A 20,906-nucleotide genomic window follows, 5' to 3' on the forward strand; every position below is an offset into this window, starting at 1 on the left:
GCTACTGTGTTGTTCAAAGCCTTTGTTTTGCTTTTACAAGCACGTATTTCAGTGATTTTCCTTTTCTATAACAGATCAAGGGTAGTTCCTTGAATATATCTCTGAGTATTTGTATTTGAAAGTGCCATTTGTGCGTGATTATCCTTTCCAAAGTTTGGTATTGACGGTTGAGTGAAATTGCCCGACACAAAGGGTAGTAGTTCCTTCTGCAATTTTCGATTTCTGGTTTAGAGCTTCTTTTCTGTCTTAATATTTAACTTCTCGGAGGGTCTTTTCTACCATTTGCTCCGGGTAGCCTCTCGAGATCAGGCGTGTATTGAAATTTTCAATATTCTCTTGAATGTATTTCACAATAAACCTCGTTAAGCCTTTACTTGGCCTGCCTTGGCAGCCCAGAATGAGCTTCGGCATGCTCATATAGCTCAACCTTGTTTTAATCTTTGTCGTGGCTTAAAATCTCAATGCGATGCTCCACAAAGTGATAGTCTGGCAACTGGACAACCTTCTTAACTCTGCGAAGGAGCAAAGGAACTCGAATTAGTGACACTAGGTTCGGCGCATCGATCAGCATATAACAAATACAATACCGTTTCAAAAGTGAAAGCTCCTACCACTTTTGTTGCCAGCTTCCGAAGTTGACTATCCTGACAAAAGTTTAGTTTATTTATTTAATTTTTTTTTTGTCGGTAAGATTGTTTTACTGGGTAAATACCTGGATCTTGCCTTTGAGATTCAGATAGCTGTGGAGTCGTGTTCAACACCAATCCCGACATGAGTTGTCCATAATCCAGCAGTTGGAGCTACGGTCACTGATTCCACTCTAACAGTGATCATTAAAAAATATTCATATCTTGACGAAATTTCGTCGTTTATTCCTTATTGTGAGTCAACAATATCTCAAACGCACATTATAAATAAAAAAAAATCTTACTTGTAAGTAGTTTTGAAGTCACATCGGTAACGGCCACCTCCTTCAAGTAACAGAAACATGTTAACATCAGCCTCCAGCACTTCATCGCGCATATACATTTTCTCAGTGGATGGCTCCTATTTCACGGTCTTCTTCTGCATAACTAGACTATTGGTAAGAAAGTTCACCCCATCAAATCGAACTTCATAGAAAAAATAGTCACGGTTGTTGACGTCTTTCTTCATTCTGATAAAATTAAAAGAAATGAGACCTAGTCAGTGTTACCATGCAAAGATAAAAGGAACACTTTGTCACTTACAGGTATAGTTGGCAATATAATTTAATACATGATATCAGATGAAACCAGGGGCGATTTCTTTTATCAGTCTTCCCATTTTTTATACACAAGGAGAACTGTTTTGGAAAAATGTTTTAAACTTGTAATTTACACTTTACTTTGCAGTCCATATAAAACAAGAAAGGAATAAGAAAGTTAAAACTGTACCGAAAGGGAAAAAAATGACAATAAAAGATAAAGAAATTAAATTAAAGTGACTCGACGAGAACAAAAGAGTTTATCTTCTTATCGGGAGGAATCAGCTTTGCATGTTACTTACGTTATGTCATTTGCGGCGATGCAAATGCCCCCGTCTTCATAAGTCATACTTCGTTCACAGAAATACCCCTCAGGAAACGACTGCTTGAAATAGTCTGGTATGTCTTTTGGGCGAATACCCTATTGCCGTTATCGAATACTGCTGTCAAGATATCGAAAGCGAAAGGCAGAGGTCCGCCGACTTTGACTGTCAGGTTCATAGTCTGCTTTCCTTTAAGACAAAAACAAGAAACCAAAGACGTAAGACATTGTACTGTTCATATGCAACGCATAACTTTTTTCTCTGTTACAAAGTCCTGAGAGATAATAACAGCAGAAATCTTCCTTGGTTGATTGATACAATCCTAAACAATTCTGTCGGGTGCAACAGCATGCTGTTGCTAGGTTTAGCCCCAGTTAAACTAGTGAAAATTTTATTGGACATTGAGAGTCTGACCTCAAACATTACGAACCGTATCTCTTTTGTTTCTGGTATTAAAATAATTGGTGGTTCTCTGTTGCACCCGCAAACATTGCAGTAAATTCACCGTTTAACTGTGTTAATGGTTTGCTCGCTCTGCGAGCACTTTCAGTGACTTTGAAACAAATGACGACGCAACAACCTTTTATTGCAGTAAGATATCACGTTTGTTTAGTGGCAAAGAAAAGTGAAACCAAGAGATTTTATTTATTTATTTATTTATTTATTTATTTATATTTTGGAAACAAGGTGGAAATCACTGTATAAGCTAGAAATGGAGAGGTTTAAAATGACTAGATACTGAGAGTCTGCTCACACCACAGAGGGAGTGTTCTTCAATCCGATATAACCCAATTCAAGTAATCAAAACTTTGTTTTCAGGTAAAATGTAGCATGGCTAAGAAATACATAGCAAATAGAGCCTATGAGGTGGCATAATTATTTAACAGAACAAAACAAAACCTTTAGCCATAAAATTCTTGTCACAATATGGAAGCAAAAATTGGGCAAAAAATGAAGGTCAGCGTTTTTTTTTGTTTTTTTTTCGTTACACGAAGAGTTGATATATTGGAGCAGAGAGACATTCCTTCCTAGGAGTTATTATATAACTTAAGGTAATAATAACTTTAATAACTTATGTAATGCTCTACAATAACGTATCTTACTTGTATACTTCATTTAGTTACTGTAAACCTTCAATGTTTTGGTAAAGAAAGAGTTAAACTATGGCATCAACAGCGCGGTCATTTTTACTACTAAACTGCTTCGCACAGAGCTGTTAACACAACTAAGTTTATCAAGTAGCTTTCAGGACAAACAAGATAATTCAGTTACCTTTCATCTTACAATGCAAATAGTGAACACTGGGAGTAATTCCGGAATTTTAAGTGTTCTTGGTTCGCGATTCCCTCTGGAAAGTGAACTCGAAGTCAACGCCTGACCAAGTACTTGTAAACTTGTCATCAGCTCTTGGTATGTCAACTATTATTTTTGGCAAGTGCAATCGTGTGAGCGGCTGATAACGTAATGCTGTCTAAACAACTCATCAAATAACTTTTTTGTTGTTTTGACTTAACTGTTCGTTGGAGAATCTAAACCAATTTTATGGGTGAAGTGAGCACCAAGGGGTTGTTCCTCTAATAGGTGATTATAGCAGTTTGATAGTGCAGTAAATTATAGTGTCGACTGACGCGTGGTGTCTGTGTCTAGAGCTATTTTTTCTACACTTGAGGTTGTTTATCATCAAGCATATGCCTTTAAAACAGAAAGTCACTTTATCTTTGTTGATAACACATACATGTATTGTCGTTAATCCAAGACCATCCGGATCAATTTCTAGTACCGCAAACGAGTATTGATATGATCATTTCCGTTCTGGACAGGAATTTGCTGTTGACAACGCATTCAAATAATGCTGACAAAAAGTTCATTTGAAAACGGCTTGTGTTAGCTAAGTTATCTTAAACATCTGAGAGAATGTTCCACTTTGTTTCTAGATAGACTTCCTTGATATATCGAGAAGTATTTCTTTCTCTACAACTCAGCCATATATAACGCGTTTGTCAACAGTAAATTCATTTTCAGAACGGAAATGATCATCAATACTTGTTTGCGACACTTGAAATTGATCCGGATGGTCCTGGATTAACGACAGTATGTGTTATCGACAAAGACGAGCTACCCCTTAGTTTAGACATATGCGTGATGATAACAACCTCATGTGTAGAAAACTAACTCTAGTCACAGTCACTGCTGATAAATGGACACGGTAGTTTACTGCACTAGCAAACTGTTATGATCAAATATTAGAGGAACCACTGCTTCGTCATTCGCTTCACCCATAAACAACATTAAAAGAACGTTTAAACAGTGGCCAAAGGATCCAGGATTGTAAATCCTGCATGGTCTCATGACCATGTCCTTGAATTTAAAAGTTCATTTATATTCAAAGGTAATTATCACATTAGCAAGTGTTATGAATCTTGGCATATCATGACGACCCCAATGCGGGGGTCTCTTGTCCACTCCCAAAACAATACAGTATATATCTGACCGGATACGCAAAAACATAGCCATAGAATTTTACTTGTCACTGATAACCTTGATACCATTCTGTCCTAGAGCTAGCTTTCCACCAGGCTTATCGTAACTCAAATAACAGCAAATAACTCTCCTGTATGCCTTTTGAGGCCAGGAAGACTGAATTCACCGTCTTTTCGTTGAATCATGAATTGTACAATTTAATTAAGAGTGCTTTCAACATGAAATTGGAGTCTAAATCAACACGAACGTACAGATATCAAAACCGCGGCGGAGAGCTAATCTATGGCTTTCTAAAGGCCTGCATCGTCCTAAATGGACTGAACAAGAGCTTCCTACATCGAGAATCGATTGAACCTCAAACAAACTAGGCCATAGTTAGCAGTAAGCGAACACTCAACATGTTGTCGTTACGTCAATTATCGCCCTGAAGCCACGCAAATAAATTTCTTCCGCGCTAGCGAATCACAGACAGTTCTGATAGTTAACTAAGCCGAGAACGCCTAAAATTGATAAAACAAGGAAATTCTACTCACGATCAGCGCTTGAACTCATGTTCTTCTCTCTGCTCGTGGCCATGTTTTGCTCGCAAATAGCAATGTCCCGGATGTACTTCAATTTTCTCGAGCGCGGAATGGTACATCTAGATTTCAACAGATTTTTTTCCCTAAGTCTTTAGCTACATCAAAGTTCAGAGCAAATGATGCCAACAGCAGCTAGAAATGTCTAGTCCATTGCACGTCTAAGCCCTAAATTGATGTGCCTAAAGATTTTTGCTGTCTAAAGCAAGCACAACATTATCACCACAGGGCAAACGGCCTGCTGTTAAGGGACTCAGGCCCGCCTCACGTACGATAATGGACGACGCTCCCTACCAAATCGTTAGACTTGGGCCTTCATTGGACTTAATGATGTCCTCGGGCAGACTTCCTTTAGACAGCAAATACAGAACGCTAATCGGTCACTCCTTGTCAGAGTCACCGCGCGAACTTAATTCCGTTGAGTGTAGCCTGGGCTAAACTTAACGCAAATTGAAAAGGGGGTTGGGGGGGGGGGGGGGGGGAGAGGGGTGGTCGATAAATAATGAAAAAAATACGTAAATAAATGAAACATGCGGCAAGGAGTTTCTACATTTCATGCTAGGTAAGATTTAAAAGCTGCTGTCATAGCGAAAGCAGAAAGAAAATGAGAAAAAAAACAAATAAATAAAAAAAAAACACTTGATTCAGTCTTTAACACCGTTTTCATAAATCTAGACATATATTTCAAGGGAACAAGACTGCATGACCCAGAAAGGTCGAAAAACGAGCGTGTCTAATTTCTATGGATCTTTCTAAAGCATTTAGAGTCAAACTAGGGAATTCCCTGAGCGGTTTAGGACATTCTGTGCCAAGATATGTCTGAATTTATGAAAACCGTGTTAAAGACTTTGCACCAAAATAGGGGGCATGTTTTTGGAAAATCGGTTAGATGTATATTATAAGTTAACCTTTCTCTTGCAGACGCCCTCCGTTCGAAAGTATTACCTATCAACATGACAATCGCAGCCAAATACGCCACGCAAATCAAACACAAAAATCAAGAGCGCTCTGTGCAAAAAATAAGGATACAATTAGCAGTTTTTTTCTTCTCCTTCAATTAAAAGCGACAGAAAAAGGCTTTAGTAGCAACGATTTTTGATAACCAGAATTTAATTAGCTGAACTTGAATTGTTTTGTCTGTATTTGAAGTAGTCTCTTCAGTAAGGGTTTTCAGAGCTTTTCAATTGAATTAGCGCCAGGTATTTTTGCCTGTGTAAATTCCAAATTAAATTCCATTTTGCTTGATAGAGGCTAACTTATCGCCTAGGTTCAATTTTAGGCGTGAAAATGATTGCCCTTTTGGTCCTTCTGATACTACCGGTGACTGTTACGTTGTGTCGATAAATAGCTTTTGAGCGAGGATTAAGTTTAAGCATGCAGCGACGAGCCCCTACGTCAGTCCAGAATGGTGATAGCATAAGCTTTTTCGCTTTTGGTTTTGAGTAGGAGTCCTCCTTATTCAAAGTTCATAAAGAACTTAGACGTATGTCTTTAGAGGAGTAATTAATCTCAGTGGGTTAACTTAAGAGCAGCCGTCCCTTCGGTAATAGTCGTAAGGGTTGTTCGCTTGTGATTTTCAACGCGCGATTTTTTCAATCGGAATACTTTGACATGAAATGGCGAATTTTGGACGAGGTGCCACTTGCATACCAGTTGCATTTCGCGCTGTTAAATTTATTGATTTAACTGTAGCTTGAAAAATTTAACTGGACGCATTACAAGAAGCATTGCTCTTTCATTTGGCTTTTTTAAATTTTACCGCATCATGTAACAAGTTGCTTTTTTCTGCTCTCAATTTGGCCATTTTTTTGTGACGCTGTAATCGCGAAAATGATATTTATTTAGGAACACTTCTAATATTGTGGTTAACGGGGACGAACACGGCGTCACAACGCTTATCATGCTCCGATGATCCCGACAAAAAGAAAAAAGAGACGGAAATAATTGCGACGGTACAGGTCAATGGTTTTTCTGATGGCTTGACGCAGACTTTTATACTACTCGGTCTTTCAACAACCTGAGTGAGATTTTGAACAGAAAACTCCAGCAAGTCTAATTTTTTTCGAAATGCTTCGAATAAAACAATTGATTCAATTAGACCCAAATGAGTGTACTTTAAAGAAAAGAAGGCTGGGGTGAGTGACTGCTTGACTAACCGAGTGACTTATTTCCGTTTTAAAACTTAGACAAAAACGAAACTGAAAAGTATGGGAACGAAAACAGTTGAATTACTAATTATATTTACCGCAATCCTCACAAGCCAGTACTCTATGATCTAGAAAAGTACACAAAACTCGGCTTGGACGACGCCAGTTCTATTCTCATGTTAAAGGATGCCGAGCTTGTACAGCGCCTTTTGGGGGAACTAGCCCAGTGAGGTACTCTTTGTCGTAAAACAGCCAACACAAGTTGAATTGCAAGATATGTTTAATATTTCGATTCCAGACCTTTTCTTTCTTCTCTGGATTACACTTCTCAGAAAGTTCTCCTCTGTTATTCATTGTCCATATGCCTTCTTTTCAAAATGCTCTTCTCACAATTGCTGATTATACGTATTCAGTTAAGCTAGTAGTCTATGATAAGAACACTCTACAAACCTGGTTTCGACAACAAGCTTATTCTCACTATTGTTTTCTTCCTTGTATTTGACTACAATTGTAATCCCGCAAAAAAATGGAAATTATCTTTAACTTAATTTGACTTTAAAGCTAATGTTTATCAAATCCCAAAAGAAATCCTCGAATTGATGGTATCAAACACTAATTCCGATTAAACGGCTTTCAATTAAAAAAAAAGAAAAAAGAAAAAAACTTTTCTTCTGCTTGTTGTCGTCTTGGCTTTTCGTGAAGCCTTTACTTGGCCTGCCTTGGCAGTCCAGAATGAGCTTCCGCATGCTCATACAGCTTAACATTGTCGTAATCCTTGTCATGCCATGTTATCTCAATTCGGTGATTGACAAAATGATAATCTGGCAACTGGACAACCTTCTTAGCTCTGCATGCAAAGAGGCAAAGGAACTCAAATTAGTGACACTGGGTCGAGTGCATCAGCATACAACAAATACAATACTGGTTTAGAAGTTAAAACTGCTGGCAGTGATCGTTGCCAGTTGCTCGCTGGGTAAATAACTGGATTTTTCCTTCGTGGTTCAGATATTCTTGGAGTCACGTTCAACACCAATCCCCACATCGGGCATCTCTAATCTAGAGGTCAGTGATTCCACTGCATGTAACAGTGACCACTAAAACTTAGTCATATCTTGATAAACCTATTCATGTATCCTTATTGTGAGTCATCAATATGTTGAACGCATATTAAAAAAGAAGAACTTACTTGTAAGTAGTTTTGAAGTCACATCGGTAATGGCCACCTCCTTCAAGCAACAGAGCCATGTTAACATCACCCTTCACCACTCCATCACGCACATACATTTTCTCCGTGGATGGCTCCCATTTCACGGTCTTCTTCTGCATAACTGGACTATTGGCAGGAAAGTTCACTCCATCAAATCGAATTTCATAGAAGAAACAGTCACGGTTGTCGTCGTCTTTCTTCATTCTGATAAAAAAGAAACAAACATAGTCAGTGTTACCACGCAAATATAGAAGGAACACTTTGTCACGTGTTAAAATTAAAAATATAGAGAAAAAGATTCTCAACTATACAACGATTATATGAACAAAACTCAGATTTACAGGCATAGTTGGCAATATAATTTAACAGATGATAACAGATGAAACCAGTGGCGATTTTCTTTTTCCTTTTATTATACACAGACAGAACCATTTTGAAAAAATGCCTTAAAGTGCACATAACCCCAAAATATATTTTTAGCGGGATTACATCTTTGTATTGCATGGAGGAAAATGCCGCAACCAGTTGTGCTGCTGGTTAAAACCGCGATTTTTTTTAGGAATCTATAAAAGTCGGGATTACTTAGCACACGACCGAGGGCAACGGAGACTGCGGTTAGTGACGTCTAACAAGGATGCAATGTATTGGCGCCAGTTTTGAACTGAAGAGAAGAGGAGTGGATATTGAAGAGTAGTAATGAATTTCCGTAGTATGTCAATGAACTGACCTTTTCGTGGCGATCTTAAACATATAAGATGTTTAGATGCATTCACGTTTATCGTCCAAACTTCTTCAGATTCTAAACTCAGGAAGACTGTTTCCACGAGCTTGTAAACACCAGTTGATTTAGCGTACTCATTCCACAAGTAATGCAAAGTTGAACTAAATAAATTGCAATCGCTTCGAAGATTTGTAGATAGAATTTCAGAATACTCTGACTTGGGATAACTTTTTGCATGGCAATTCTCCGACGAAAGCATCACGTATTAATTTTAGGTGGTGGCTATTTGTTCAGATCAATAAACTATACACAACTGCGAAGTGCCGCGAACCGAGTCGATCGTTCTCGTAGTACGTGTTAACAGACTAAGAATGTTTGAAACTCTGACTCAAATCAGCTGCAGTCTCCAGAATCATTTAATACATTCAAACAAAGATAATACTTTGGGTCGGGAATATAAATTACCTTGAATTCTACCAAAATTCTGTAACCCGAGAGCCCCTGTAATTTTAATTTTATCGTTAGTCATTCCTTCTTCGTTGCAGACTCGCCGTTAGATCAAAATCTTCCCAAATCCTGCTCGCCGGGACGCTTAATAGACACTGCCAAGAACTTGATAGGCTCTCGCAGGTTTATACTTATTTTCTAGCTCAGAATAATGTTACAACAATCCTAGGCCACCAAGTATATGTGTGCGAATGTCGTGCGAATAATCTCTTTGTATGACGTCACGAAATGCATGAGACCCAGATCCAGCGGGGGGGGGGGGGGGGGGGGGGGAAGAAAGAACAAGCAGCGAGGCCTGGAGCCGAGTTTCTATGATCGCCCCAGTTAAGAAATTTGGCCGAGCGAGACTAAGTACTCGTTTGTGAAAAACAAACATGGTGGACTTTCGTGAGCGAGATGTGCTTGTAAAGTTTTGTAAACGTCGTGCATATTTCACGTTCAAACATCTAAGAAAAAGTTCCAGTTGCCCTACATCTAAATCTTGGACATTTTGATCAAGGCATCGGGGATAAATATTCCAACGTAAACCTGCGAGCGGGAACTCCACAGTTTGAGCTGCAGGCATGAATATTTCATTCGAGCTTTTTTTGTAGCGGTGTCCTATCAACGTGGTAAACCGGACTCGCTGATGGTAAGGGTTGCTTTTTTTTAACAGCTTAACAGCTTCGTGACCCTTTTTTGTTTGCACTTAACTGACAGGGTTAAAGCAGGTTTCATAGTGAGTGCAGTGGGTACGGCGCTTTTCTGTTACGTTACTACAAGAGGTCTGTTTCAGTTTTAGGCAAAGCATCTGGCGTTATTTATGAAAGTGAATACTGGATAGGTCCCTCGACAGAATTGAGAATTCATCGACATCTCTTTTGTTACAACACAATAGTTGTGTCGTTGATTGTTTATGTTTCTTCATAATCATCCTTAGACTTTTGTTTTGATATTCTTGACTTAACGGCTTAAATAATGGGTCCAATCAAATCGTTGAGATGGAGAGTGTGCAGGAAGTTTGACTTTACCACCTCATTTTGCTGCTCTTCCTGTAGCCCTTTCCCTGGCACTAATTTTTTATTACACCTCTCAATCAGTTTTTCAAAGGGATAATGCTCCTCTCTTGCATTAAGAGTTGTCATTTGAGACAAGTGCTATTAAAGACATTCAGAACACTTTAGGCCGAATTTGATACATTAACATCCTTACTCACCTTTTTTGCCTTAGAGGAATAAAACAAACCTGATCACTTGGTTACCAGTCATTTGCTTAGCCCCTAGCCGGTTAGCCTCCAGCCACAAGTCGATTAGCCCCTTATCCATACTTAAAGAACGAGAAATATACAGTTTTTTTTTTTTTATTTCTGGTTGGGGGCTTATCGACTTCTGGTTGGGGTTTAAATGGTTAGGGGCTCATAGACTTGGGGGCTAAATGACTGTTACCGATCCCTGCACTTGATGTCTTTTCTTATTATTCTCGAAAGCCCTAAAGCCAAGTGTCAAAATTGGCCTATTTCAAACGTTGCGGAAGTTCTTTTCACTCAGGTTTGCTCAAGTTAAAGTTAGTTGCCTGGATGAATGACCATTTTACCTGCCTACCTCATTACTAGCACTCAACTACAGGTAACATGGCTCGTTTGCCTTCCTTCGGTCTATTCCATAAATTATCTCCCTCGGCAGATCAGTATATTGCAGCCCTATTTTGATATCCAGAAGTATTACAGAGCTTTCTCCCACCACACAAATAAAACTGATGCTTATCACCAGTACAAATTATGCCAAAGCATGTGAGCAGAAGCTGCTTTCTTTATTTTCACGGGTCAATAACTTGTAAATAAAATACCTCAACATAGTGAAGGTTCACATTGAGTCTGTGCCTAGCAAATAGTCCATTTTGGACGGTCCCATATGCAGAAGCAGAAAAATGATTTCAAATTTGCGAGTTCACGTTGGTACTGAACAGTAAGGGATGAAGGTTTCAAAACCTCTATAATTTATCACTATTATCGAGACATGCCAACTGGTGGCTATTTTCGATGTTGTTGACTGATCTGCAACTGCCTTCAAGTTTCATGATTTAAATTACTCGAAAGAAAGTCTTCAGACTCAAAATATTACAAAAATATCATAAAATAAATGCAGTCTTTCATACGACAGTAGGTTAAGACGGAAAAAAACGTTAGACAGAAAAGCTTGCTTAATGTAAGCTCAAGTTTAAATGTAGAACTCTGAATAGCTGAGAAATATTTTAGACTTACACGTTCGGAGGCTTCGCGATATATAATGGCAGACATGAAACAGTTCGACATCGCTATTTTCCATAGAAATTAGAGAAGAATTATATAATTGGTCGGTGTTAAGATGGAAGGTAATGAAGCTTGAAATTTCCACAGCAAAATAAAAACTTAAGCTTCGTTTTCTTCCCGAGACGGGAAAACCTCTCCAGGCAACGAAGAATGCAACCGCGCTCGCCAGGAAAAAAAACACAAAGTTGGTTTTTTATTCCCTTAGTCCTGATTGTCTCAAAGCTGTCGTTAAAAATTGCCAACAGCGAATAAAAAGTTATCAGATCGAAGGCAAAACCTGAACAAATACGGCGGCGAAACGTGTTTCGGTTTCCTCGCGTTATTTTCGCGTTTTGTGCATGCTCGTTACGGTTCTCAAATGAGTGACAGATTTACAGATTTCTTTACTAGGGCGATCATAGAAACCAGAAAAGCGGCGAAAGGTAGCTGCCAAAAAAAAAATACTGGGGTTGCAGACACTTTAAAGCACATGGTCTTAGATGTCCTACGGGGCACGATGAGGAATGAGATGAGATGGGGCACTTTGAGCTTGTGGTTCACACTATATAGCAAGACAGGAATAGGAAAGTTAAAACTGTGCCGAAAGAAAGAGAAGGGGCACAAGAGCTTAAGAAGGGGCACAAATTTAAGTGACTTGAATGCAACTAAAAAGTTCCTATAAATCTTCTTGGCGAGAGGCATCAGCTTTACATCGTACTTACTTTATGTCATTTGTGGCGAGGCAAATGCCCCCGTCTTCGTAAGTCATGCTTCGTTCCCAGGAATACCCTTCAGGAAACGACTGCTTGAAATAGTCTGGTATGTCTTTTGGGTATTTGACGAATACCCTGTTGCCGTAATCGAATACTGTTGTCAAGATATCGAAAGCGAAAGGCAGAGGTCCGCCGTCTATGACTGTCAGGTCCATAGTCTGTTTTCCCCTAAAACACAAATAAGAAACCAAAGACGTAAGAAAACGTACTATTCATATACAACGCGAACTTAGTTTTTGATCTTGAATCTTTTGTAAACATTAAGACATCGAAAGCTCCGCAAGACGTCGCACTAGTTTGCTGAAGAGATAGGTAGAGCACAATGAAAACAAATCGTTTGGGATAGATGACCACAAATGTGACGCGTTTAATTAAAACTAAGGCTACAAACAAAGATTAAAATATCTTTAGGAAAGGTGGGGTTGAAACTTTCGCCACCAGTAAAAACTAAAATAAAATACTTTATAAGATATGTTGAAAGTCTGCGGGTCGGTGACCGGGGAGGTGGAGAGAAAAAAGAACAAATACGTCTTAACGCTGAATAGCTGAAAAGTTCTTCTTGCGATGATACCAAGAGTACAAGGGGGCCGCGTGTATGAGATGACCAACCTTTTGTACGTAACTGGGAAACGCGCCTATTTTTCATTGGTCAGGAGAATACATGTATCTACTTTGGTTAATTGACGGGAATCGAAGAATAGTTCTGAAATTCTCATCAACAGCTGCCCATTACTGACTAGATAAAGCTCTAATTAAACAAGTGAATGTTTGCTTTTGACTTTGAGAGTCTGACCTCAAACTTTCAGAATGTGTAATTGTTGTCTTTTTCTGGGAAATGTTTCGTGAGTTTCTTTTACACCAGCAAACCATAGATAATAGAAGGAAATGATTAGGGAGGCCAGTAAACGTAACATCAAAGAAGGAAACAAGCAGGCTAAGATTTATGTTGGAAGGTCTTTGACCCTGCACATCTTTCGTTTTATGCTCATTGACTGTGTATAAATTACACAATTGCAATGCTTCTTTTGTATTTTGGCAGGTTTTGTACAAAAATAGCCAACAAAAACATAAAACAAAGAACTTTGCCAGGTTTTCATTACAATTTCCCTGTATTATCTATACGCAAACATTACAGTAAGTTGGGAAGTTAGAGATAAAATGAATTGTCGAATTTTTCATGACCTCTAAATGCGAGCGTCCGAATAATCTTTTGGGTCCTTTTTAAAAAGCTACTAGTCTGAAAAAAAAAATGTGTTCGTTTGCCCTTAAAATTTGGACAGTAGCTAGTTTGACAAAAAAAAAAATCGTGTCTACGGCCACTGCATGCTTTTTCATCCTATTTCGAAAATATTTTGTAACTTTTCACGGTAATTAAATATGGCAAATCGCAGACACGTTTCGTCTTAGCGCGTTGGGTCCGGAAACTGAGGAACAAATTAAATAAACGAAAAACAAAATTCGCTTCGAGATGTAGCTTTCAAAAGGTGGTTCGGACGCTCCCATTTAGAGGTCGTAAAAAATTAGACAATTCAGTTTATTTCAAACTTCTTGGTATAGTTTCACAGCCAGCTCAGTGAGCTTTAATTGGAAATAGGGGCCTAGGTATCTACAGTTTAAACCGGACGCGCAACATCGCTTGGACGTAAGACACCTCTTAAGGTATACGGTATCCTCAGGGGTCGTAAAATCATAGTTAACAGAAGCAAATAGTTATGAAATCCGACAAAGTTTTTTTTTTTCTTTTTTTTTTTTTGTATGATTTTGCTCTCTTTTTTGGCCTTGATCGTGCACAAAACACGGTAGTTGTTTGCTCCGTACTGAGGAACTATCTAATAAAACCGTTTTGGTTACCTAATTCATTCGTAGTGTATGAGCGCAAACCAAAAGATTGTGCACGGTCGTAGATCTTCCAACATAAATCTTGGCATCTATGTTCTTTCCTATGATGTTTGCCGGGCTTCATAACCAGTCCTCTCTATTAACAACGGTAAAATCGAAGGAAAGATAGATAGACTTTATATCTGCTGCGATATCCTGAATGAAATATGGCTTTAGACGTATTCTTGGTATATTATGAAAAAAAAAAAAAACTAAGCAATGTTCAAAGCAAGGATGCCGTAAAACTAACCACAATGATTAAACATTTCTAAACTTTTACTTACTCGAAAGGCTGGCCTCTTCCTTCCCCTGTAATCACGAATTTGTGCCCGTTCACAGCTCCATCCATACGCAGCTTGATCTTCATTTCTGGTTTAATCACACTCTGCGGGAAGAAATTGGGATGAGTCTGAGATTAGTCACTAATTCAGAATAAGCAGTAGAGTAAATTCATCAGTCAAAAACAAAATAAAACCTTTTCTCGTGTAACACTTACCATGATGGTAGACGCAAGTAAGATTTTAGCCTAATACAGCTCTTGTTGTTCTCGATCTGCTCTCTTCCAAATCACCAGGGTGAATGGGACGTAAGCTCTGAGGATGCTGCTTTAAACCTGAATGTCACACCCAAAATTGAACCAATTACAAGCCTGGAACCCTAATTTAACAAACAACAACCCATTGTAACAAACAGCAACCCTTTGATGTCTATCGTATTAAGCCACACGTTTTCGTTGTTCACGTGAAAATCACATTGGAGTATCGACTAACAGGTGTAATGATGCGAGCTTTAATGGAATTACTTTAAAGAAGGACTTTTCGCAAGTGTAATCGTGTTAGCGTTTTATTACGTAATAGAGCGGTTTTCATTTGAGTGTCGAACGTAATCAGACAATTACTTTGGTTTTGGTTATACTACGGTTTTAGATGAGTTGAGTAGTCTAATTGGTAAGTAATTGATTTTGGTTTTGGTTTTACGACACTCAGTTGAAAACCGCTCAATCGTGTAATGAGGAGAAAGCCAATCGACCAGCTAAACATCTGCCTTATGTTTTAGATATGAACTAGCTACAAGGTCGCCTTGCCCTCTGTTATTATGTAACCTTTACTAAACTTTTAAGATGATTTCTGTAGAACTTTTGGGCAATAATGGCAAAAATATGGAAAGTTATCAAAAAAAAACCTCATAGCATGGTAATGTTTTGAATAAAGGTAAGAATATCTCATCGAGACTTTAGCTCTCAGGCGGACCCCGCGGGAGAAAATTGAACTTGAAGTTATACATATTTCAATAAAAACCGACGTTTCGCGTTAGTTGGAAACACGATAACACACGCACTAAGCATTTTTAGGAGGTTTAACATCAAATTTCTCGAGAATGCTTGGGGATTTAATCGCGGGGTCACCTAGAGAAATGAATCACAGTGAGATGTTTTAAGGACGCTCGCACCAAAATTTTCCAGTCGATAGACTATTTTAAAATTCTTACTGCAGTCAGATAATGAGTTACTTGTGTCAGAAATGCAAAAAAAATTGGGGGTCACCTACTGCGTTTCAGAGATAAAGCGTGTGGAAAACTACTCTGATTTTGAAAAATTGGCACACGTAATTCAGCATGGTCTATAGGGGTTTATAGTTAAAATATCGAAGGTGAGTCAACAGAGGCAAACGATCTTAGTCATATTTTGTAGAAGTGGGTCCGTTGCGTAAATAATTCCAAATGTTACCAACGTTTCACAAAACTTAACCCTTCAAGAGGCATTTCAAACCGTCGCACAGGCAGATAAACGCAGAGCTAAAAAGAACGGAATTCGAATTCAAACTTCTAGTCGATAGATTTTCTTCATTTTTTCGCTAAACGTAGAGAATCGATAGAGAAAATGATCCATCAAAAGAAAAACAGGGGTCACCGAACGTCCTGGATTGTTAAATCTAGGCAAAGCTATAGCAATGGTCATCTGCCCTATCACTGTTTATTTTTTTTACTTAACGCGCTCTCATGCATGACGTGGCGCGTGAATTTGCGTGCGCAGTAAGGATGTGCAGAAACAATTAGCGCGAACGTCCTTAAATAGTATTCAAAAAGTTACCGTGCTATAAGTAGATTATTTAGTAAATAAACCCCTTCTGGCGCCTGGTATGTCGGCTGATAATGTCCGCGGTTGAGATATTGTCCAAAAAATGAATATTTGGCCGAGAAGCGAAGCTTCGAGGGTAAATGTGAAATTTTGAGGACAATCTCTCAGCCAAGGACCCCCACTCCAACATACCAGCGAGCCAGAAAGGGCTTTATTTAGTTATTTATTTTATAACCCTCCCATTAATTTTCTGCATATTTTGTTGACTTTTTTGTACTTATCGGAACAGCGTTGGCGACCAGTTTTTTTTGTTTTTGTTTTGTTTTGTTTTTTTTTTATTAAATACAAGATTTCATGTAATACGAAGAAAGCCTTATCGTCATAATATAAGATCTGCCTGTTTCAGAGACATAATAAGTCAATTACTATCATAATCTCTAATTGGCTTAGTAGATTTAAATCAAACTAGTTGTCACGTCCTTGGTTTGTTATCAATCGTGCTCATTTTTTTCAAGCTAAAATTGGAAAGAAAAGGTCGGCGTTTTGGTTTTGAAATTAGATCGGAGTCCAGGATCATTCGATAACTTATCTAATACTCTGTAATAACATATGTAATTTGTATTATCCGTTACGTTACTGTTAACCCTCAATGTGTCGGTTAAGAAAGAGTCAAACTGATGGTATCAAAAGCGCAGTCATTTTTACAGCTACACTGCTCTGCAAATAGCTGGCGAACACTAGGTAGTTTAGCGTCTTTGGCTCGCGATTCCCCTGAAAAGTGAACGCGATGTCAACACGTGTCCAAGTACTTGTCAAATGGTGGGCCTAGCTATTTTTGTCAAGTGCAATCGTGTGCGTGGTCCATAAATTTATATTATGTAACAGGAGCAAATCAATCGGTTAGCTAAACATCTGATGAAATTAATCGAATTAAAAATTGTGTTTCGTTCTTTTGACTCAACTGTTCATCAGAGAATCTAAACTACTTCTTTAGGGGTGAATTGAAAACGAAGCGGTTGTTCCTCTAATATGCGACTATAGCAGTCTAATAGTGTAGTAAATGACAGTGTCGGTTGATAAATAGTGTTCCTAAGCTGTTTTTCTGCGCTTTAGCATGTTGTTGTCATCACGCATATGCCTTAACGAAGAGTTATTTCATCTTCTTTGATAACACATATTGTCAAAAAAACAACACAAAACAAAACAAAAAAGAGAAGTCAAAATGCTATTAATATGCACCTGCCTGAAAACGTGCACTGAGGGATCAGATTTCAAGATATGCGTGTGTGCGTGAGTGTGTGTGTGTGTATTTGTTCTGTCTGGATGAAACCACGTGGAAAGCAAAACTGTGTATCAACATCAATTATTACCTAACAGACAGACAGTATTGATTTTAGAGCCAAAACTTTCATTCAAATTATAAGTCCTGTATTTCCTACAGAAACAAAGAAACTTTTAATTTTCTTTCAAGCAAGTATATTTTTGCCCAGGCAATGTGCGTGATAATTCAACATTTTACATGTGTACCATGACATACCATTGTAGCAAACTCTAACTGATAAACTCCATTGTGTTCAACTCCTTGAACATATTACAATGAATCACTTATTAATTACTGCATGCAGCCTAATCAAAAGTGTTTGAAACTTCTTGACCGTTAGATAAAAAATAAATTAATTAACCTTGCTTCTTGTGCATTGTCAAATAGAAAAGTTTACATTTTCTGCAAAAAAAAAAACAAAACAAAACAAAACAAACAAACAAACAAACAAACAAACAAAACATATTGTCGTTAATCCAGGACCATCCGGATTAATTTCAAGTGCCGCAAGTATGGATGATCATTTCCCTCGTGGGAATGAATTTACTACTCACATGCAAACGCCTCCTCTTATATTTCATTCTTTGAATGAAAATGACCAGATTAAAGTCATATTTCTTTTTTTAATAAAGCCGTTGACAAATTAGGAATTTGAATTTTTCAGCGACAACACACTAGGTAATGCCTGAACAGGAAACACGTTGAAAGTATTCAACTGTTACATCTTACCGCAGCGGGCTCATACAAGCGGCGTGTCTATTTGTATGTTCGAAATAGAAAGAAATGTATGGAAGTATTGAAGAGTCTGAAGGTCATTCCACTGAAATAGAACCTGCACTGAGATTTTTGTCAAACTTTGCCTATTGACTGTTTAAATTGTAGGAACTTAAATTTGGAAATAAAAATGAAGGATCTCCATGTTCGTTTAGGAGCAACAGTACCTTGTTTATACCATATAAATCCTTACAATAGCACCATGATAACAGTCACGATTGCTTGCTAAATTCACGTTTCAGACGATTGTTTCTTGCTCAACACTGAGAATTGGCCCATATTTATTTTACATAGAGAAATTTATTACGCAATTCAACACAACAGAAAAAAAAATGATAGGTCACCGTACTCGTTTTCGAGAAAATGACGATTCACCTCTATGGCGAGGTCCAGCCGCGAAGAAAAAGCCGCCATTTTTTTTAATGCGCGCGCGTTAATCACACGTGAAATTATGCGCAATAGGGATGCGCAATGCAATACTGGGGAAGGACCTTAAAATGGTAAACTTATATCGAGTAATGTCGATGCTAAAGCTCAAAATAAACCTACACTTACCTCAATTGTTGTGTATTGTCGTTTCTGCGGCTCAAAATGGCGAATTTGAGCGATTTGGTGAGTTTTGCGTTAACAGTTACTACACGTTATAACAAAGCAAAACCCGGGGGGGGGGGGGGTGAACTTCCAGAAAAGTTGGGTGAGGGTGTGCGGCCCACTTCCCAAAACCCTTACCCTATTTATGACATAATTATCTAGCAGTCATTTAATCCAGTATTGTCAGCACAGCTATTATCCTTTAATTTCTGAAAACTGTCCAATTTGGGATTTAACTTGCACAGTTTTCAATAGGGAAGATCGATTCACAACGGAAATGATCATACTTGCGGCACTTGAAATTAACCCGGATAGTCCTGGATTAACGACAAGATTCCCAAGTTTCGGAAGATCGAGGGCCCAGTCTGTTTTTCTTCAGAGACAGTTACTGTAGTTTTCCATGCAAAGCTGTATTACCTCACGAGCTATATAATTAGTAAGTAACAGGACTATGCTTGTCCAATTTGGAAATAATTGGATTCAAAAAATTCTTCTAACAGCCAAATTGGACTTGGCCTGCGGCCTAGTCCAATTTTGGCTGTCCTCGGATTTCTTTTCATCCAATTATTTCCAAATATTTAGTTGGACAGCATCTAGTCCTATTACATATACAAAATCTGCGTTTTTTGCCGCCCTATTTATGACCCCATCAAAATTTCGATAGCCTGTTTAAGACCGTTGCAGCTGGCGCAGTTGCCCTAAACATAAGTTATGAAGGGCTTTTGTTGAAGGTCTTATTGGCAACGATGAAGTAGCTTCTTCTAAGAAACATACCCAATTCAAGATCAGAATGCAAAAACCATACACTATTTGTAACCAAAATGGCCAAAATTGATACCCTATTTATGACCAAAACGGCTGAAAACCCTACCCTTTGGGGCCGCACATACCTATTACATAGCCCGTTTTAGGGAGTACCTAAAACAGATATTATGGTTCAATAAGATCCCCGGTAAACGGCGTGTGGGGGATAACAGTAACCTTAGGAAACTTGATTTCTGTTTATTATTTGTTAACTATTATCTACATTATCACAAGGTAAATGAGAGGAATCTTGACTGGGTTGAATTTGCTACAAAAGTAAATTCCAAGTTAAGAATGGAATATCAAGTTTCTGGTATTCTTTCATGATACTTCTTCGCATTTTCTGTCCTGTTAATGCTTTTAAAAGTTATTGGATTAATTAAAAGATATGTGGTTTTAAAGAAAAGGGTGATATATTGTGGCTTGCAGTTGTCATCACTGACACGTGCTGTGATTCGTAATGAAGGGGAGCGTTGAGTTTTTCGGTTTGCGCACTTAAAAACTGTGGTTTTTCGGTTTTGGTGTCTTGTGCGGTTTGCGGCTTTTCTCCAATTCAGTCTTTGGTTTTCGGTTTTTGTCAACCAGGATGGCGGTTTTTCGGATTTCTCTGTTCCATGCATTTTACGGTTTTTCTCGTTTTGTCAAGGAATTTACAGCCTGCAGTCCCGCTAAAACTCGACTTCCAAGGGACCACTTATGCAGCTTTCTACCCAGACTTTCTTTCAGACGATGTATGACAAGCCTAGTCTCTTTAATTTAGCGGCCGTTATTTGGGTCGTAACGACTGCCAAGCAGACTATGAAAAGCTAAAGATAACATCAACGCAAAAGACTATTTCTCAAATATCACGCGGCTGGGATAATATCGTGTGGACTTTGACCTTAGACGGTGGACCATCGAGTTTCAATTAATAGCTCGATTGCGATTTGTCTCCCCTTTTTGTCGTCAATCGTAATAACATTGTGCTCACTCACTCCGTTCACGTGGAATACAAGCAAAGGAGAGACTCTTTGTTTGGTTGTAAAATAAAGTAGTTTCGTTGTAAAATGTGGCTACACAAATAAAAATTCTGAGAATGGCAATTAAAAAGCAGCTGAAGAATAAGATGTTTCTTTTAAACAAAAATAACCTAAAATCATGTTATCGTGCTTTTTTTCTAGTCTCACATTGCTGTAGGTCTGGAGCCAATTTAAAAAAAAAATAAAGCAATTTTTTAGATTATGATGCGTTCTG

At 38.3% G+C, this 20,906-nt stretch overlaps 1 protein-coding gene and 1 pseudogene across 1 annotated transcript; both read right to left on the reverse strand.

Moving 5' to 3' along the window:
- Positions 1 to 234: 234 nt before the first annotated feature.
- Positions 235 to 1,738, reverse strand: LOC149113375 (GFP-like fluorescent chromoprotein cFP484; annotated as a pseudogene).
- A 5,278-nt stretch (positions 1,739 to 7,016) lies between these two features.
- On the reverse strand, positions 7,017 to 14,705 carry LOC110044329 (GFP-like fluorescent chromoprotein cFP484). The gene is made up of 5 exons (XM_020749863.2): positions 14,603 to 14,705; positions 14,391 to 14,491; positions 12,178 to 12,396; positions 7,941 to 8,165; positions 7,017 to 7,601 (listed from the first exon to the last, which is right to left on the reverse strand). Exons 1-5 carry the CDS (start codon positions 14,603 to 14,605, stop codon positions 7,460 to 7,462), a joined length of 690 nt encoding a protein of 229 aa, XP_020605522.1. The 5' UTR covers positions 14,606 to 14,705; the 3' UTR covers positions 7,017 to 7,459.
- Between the last annotated feature and the right edge of the window lie 6,201 nt (positions 14,706 to 20,906).

Source organism: Orbicella faveolata, unplaced genomic scaffold, assembly GCF_042242905.1.
Source record: "Orbicella faveolata isolate gen_17 unplaced genomic scaffold, um_ofav_v1 contig_15, whole genome shotgun sequence".
NCBI classification, from domain to species: domain Eukaryota; kingdom Metazoa; phylum Cnidaria; class Anthozoa; order Scleractinia; family Merulinidae; genus Orbicella; species Orbicella faveolata.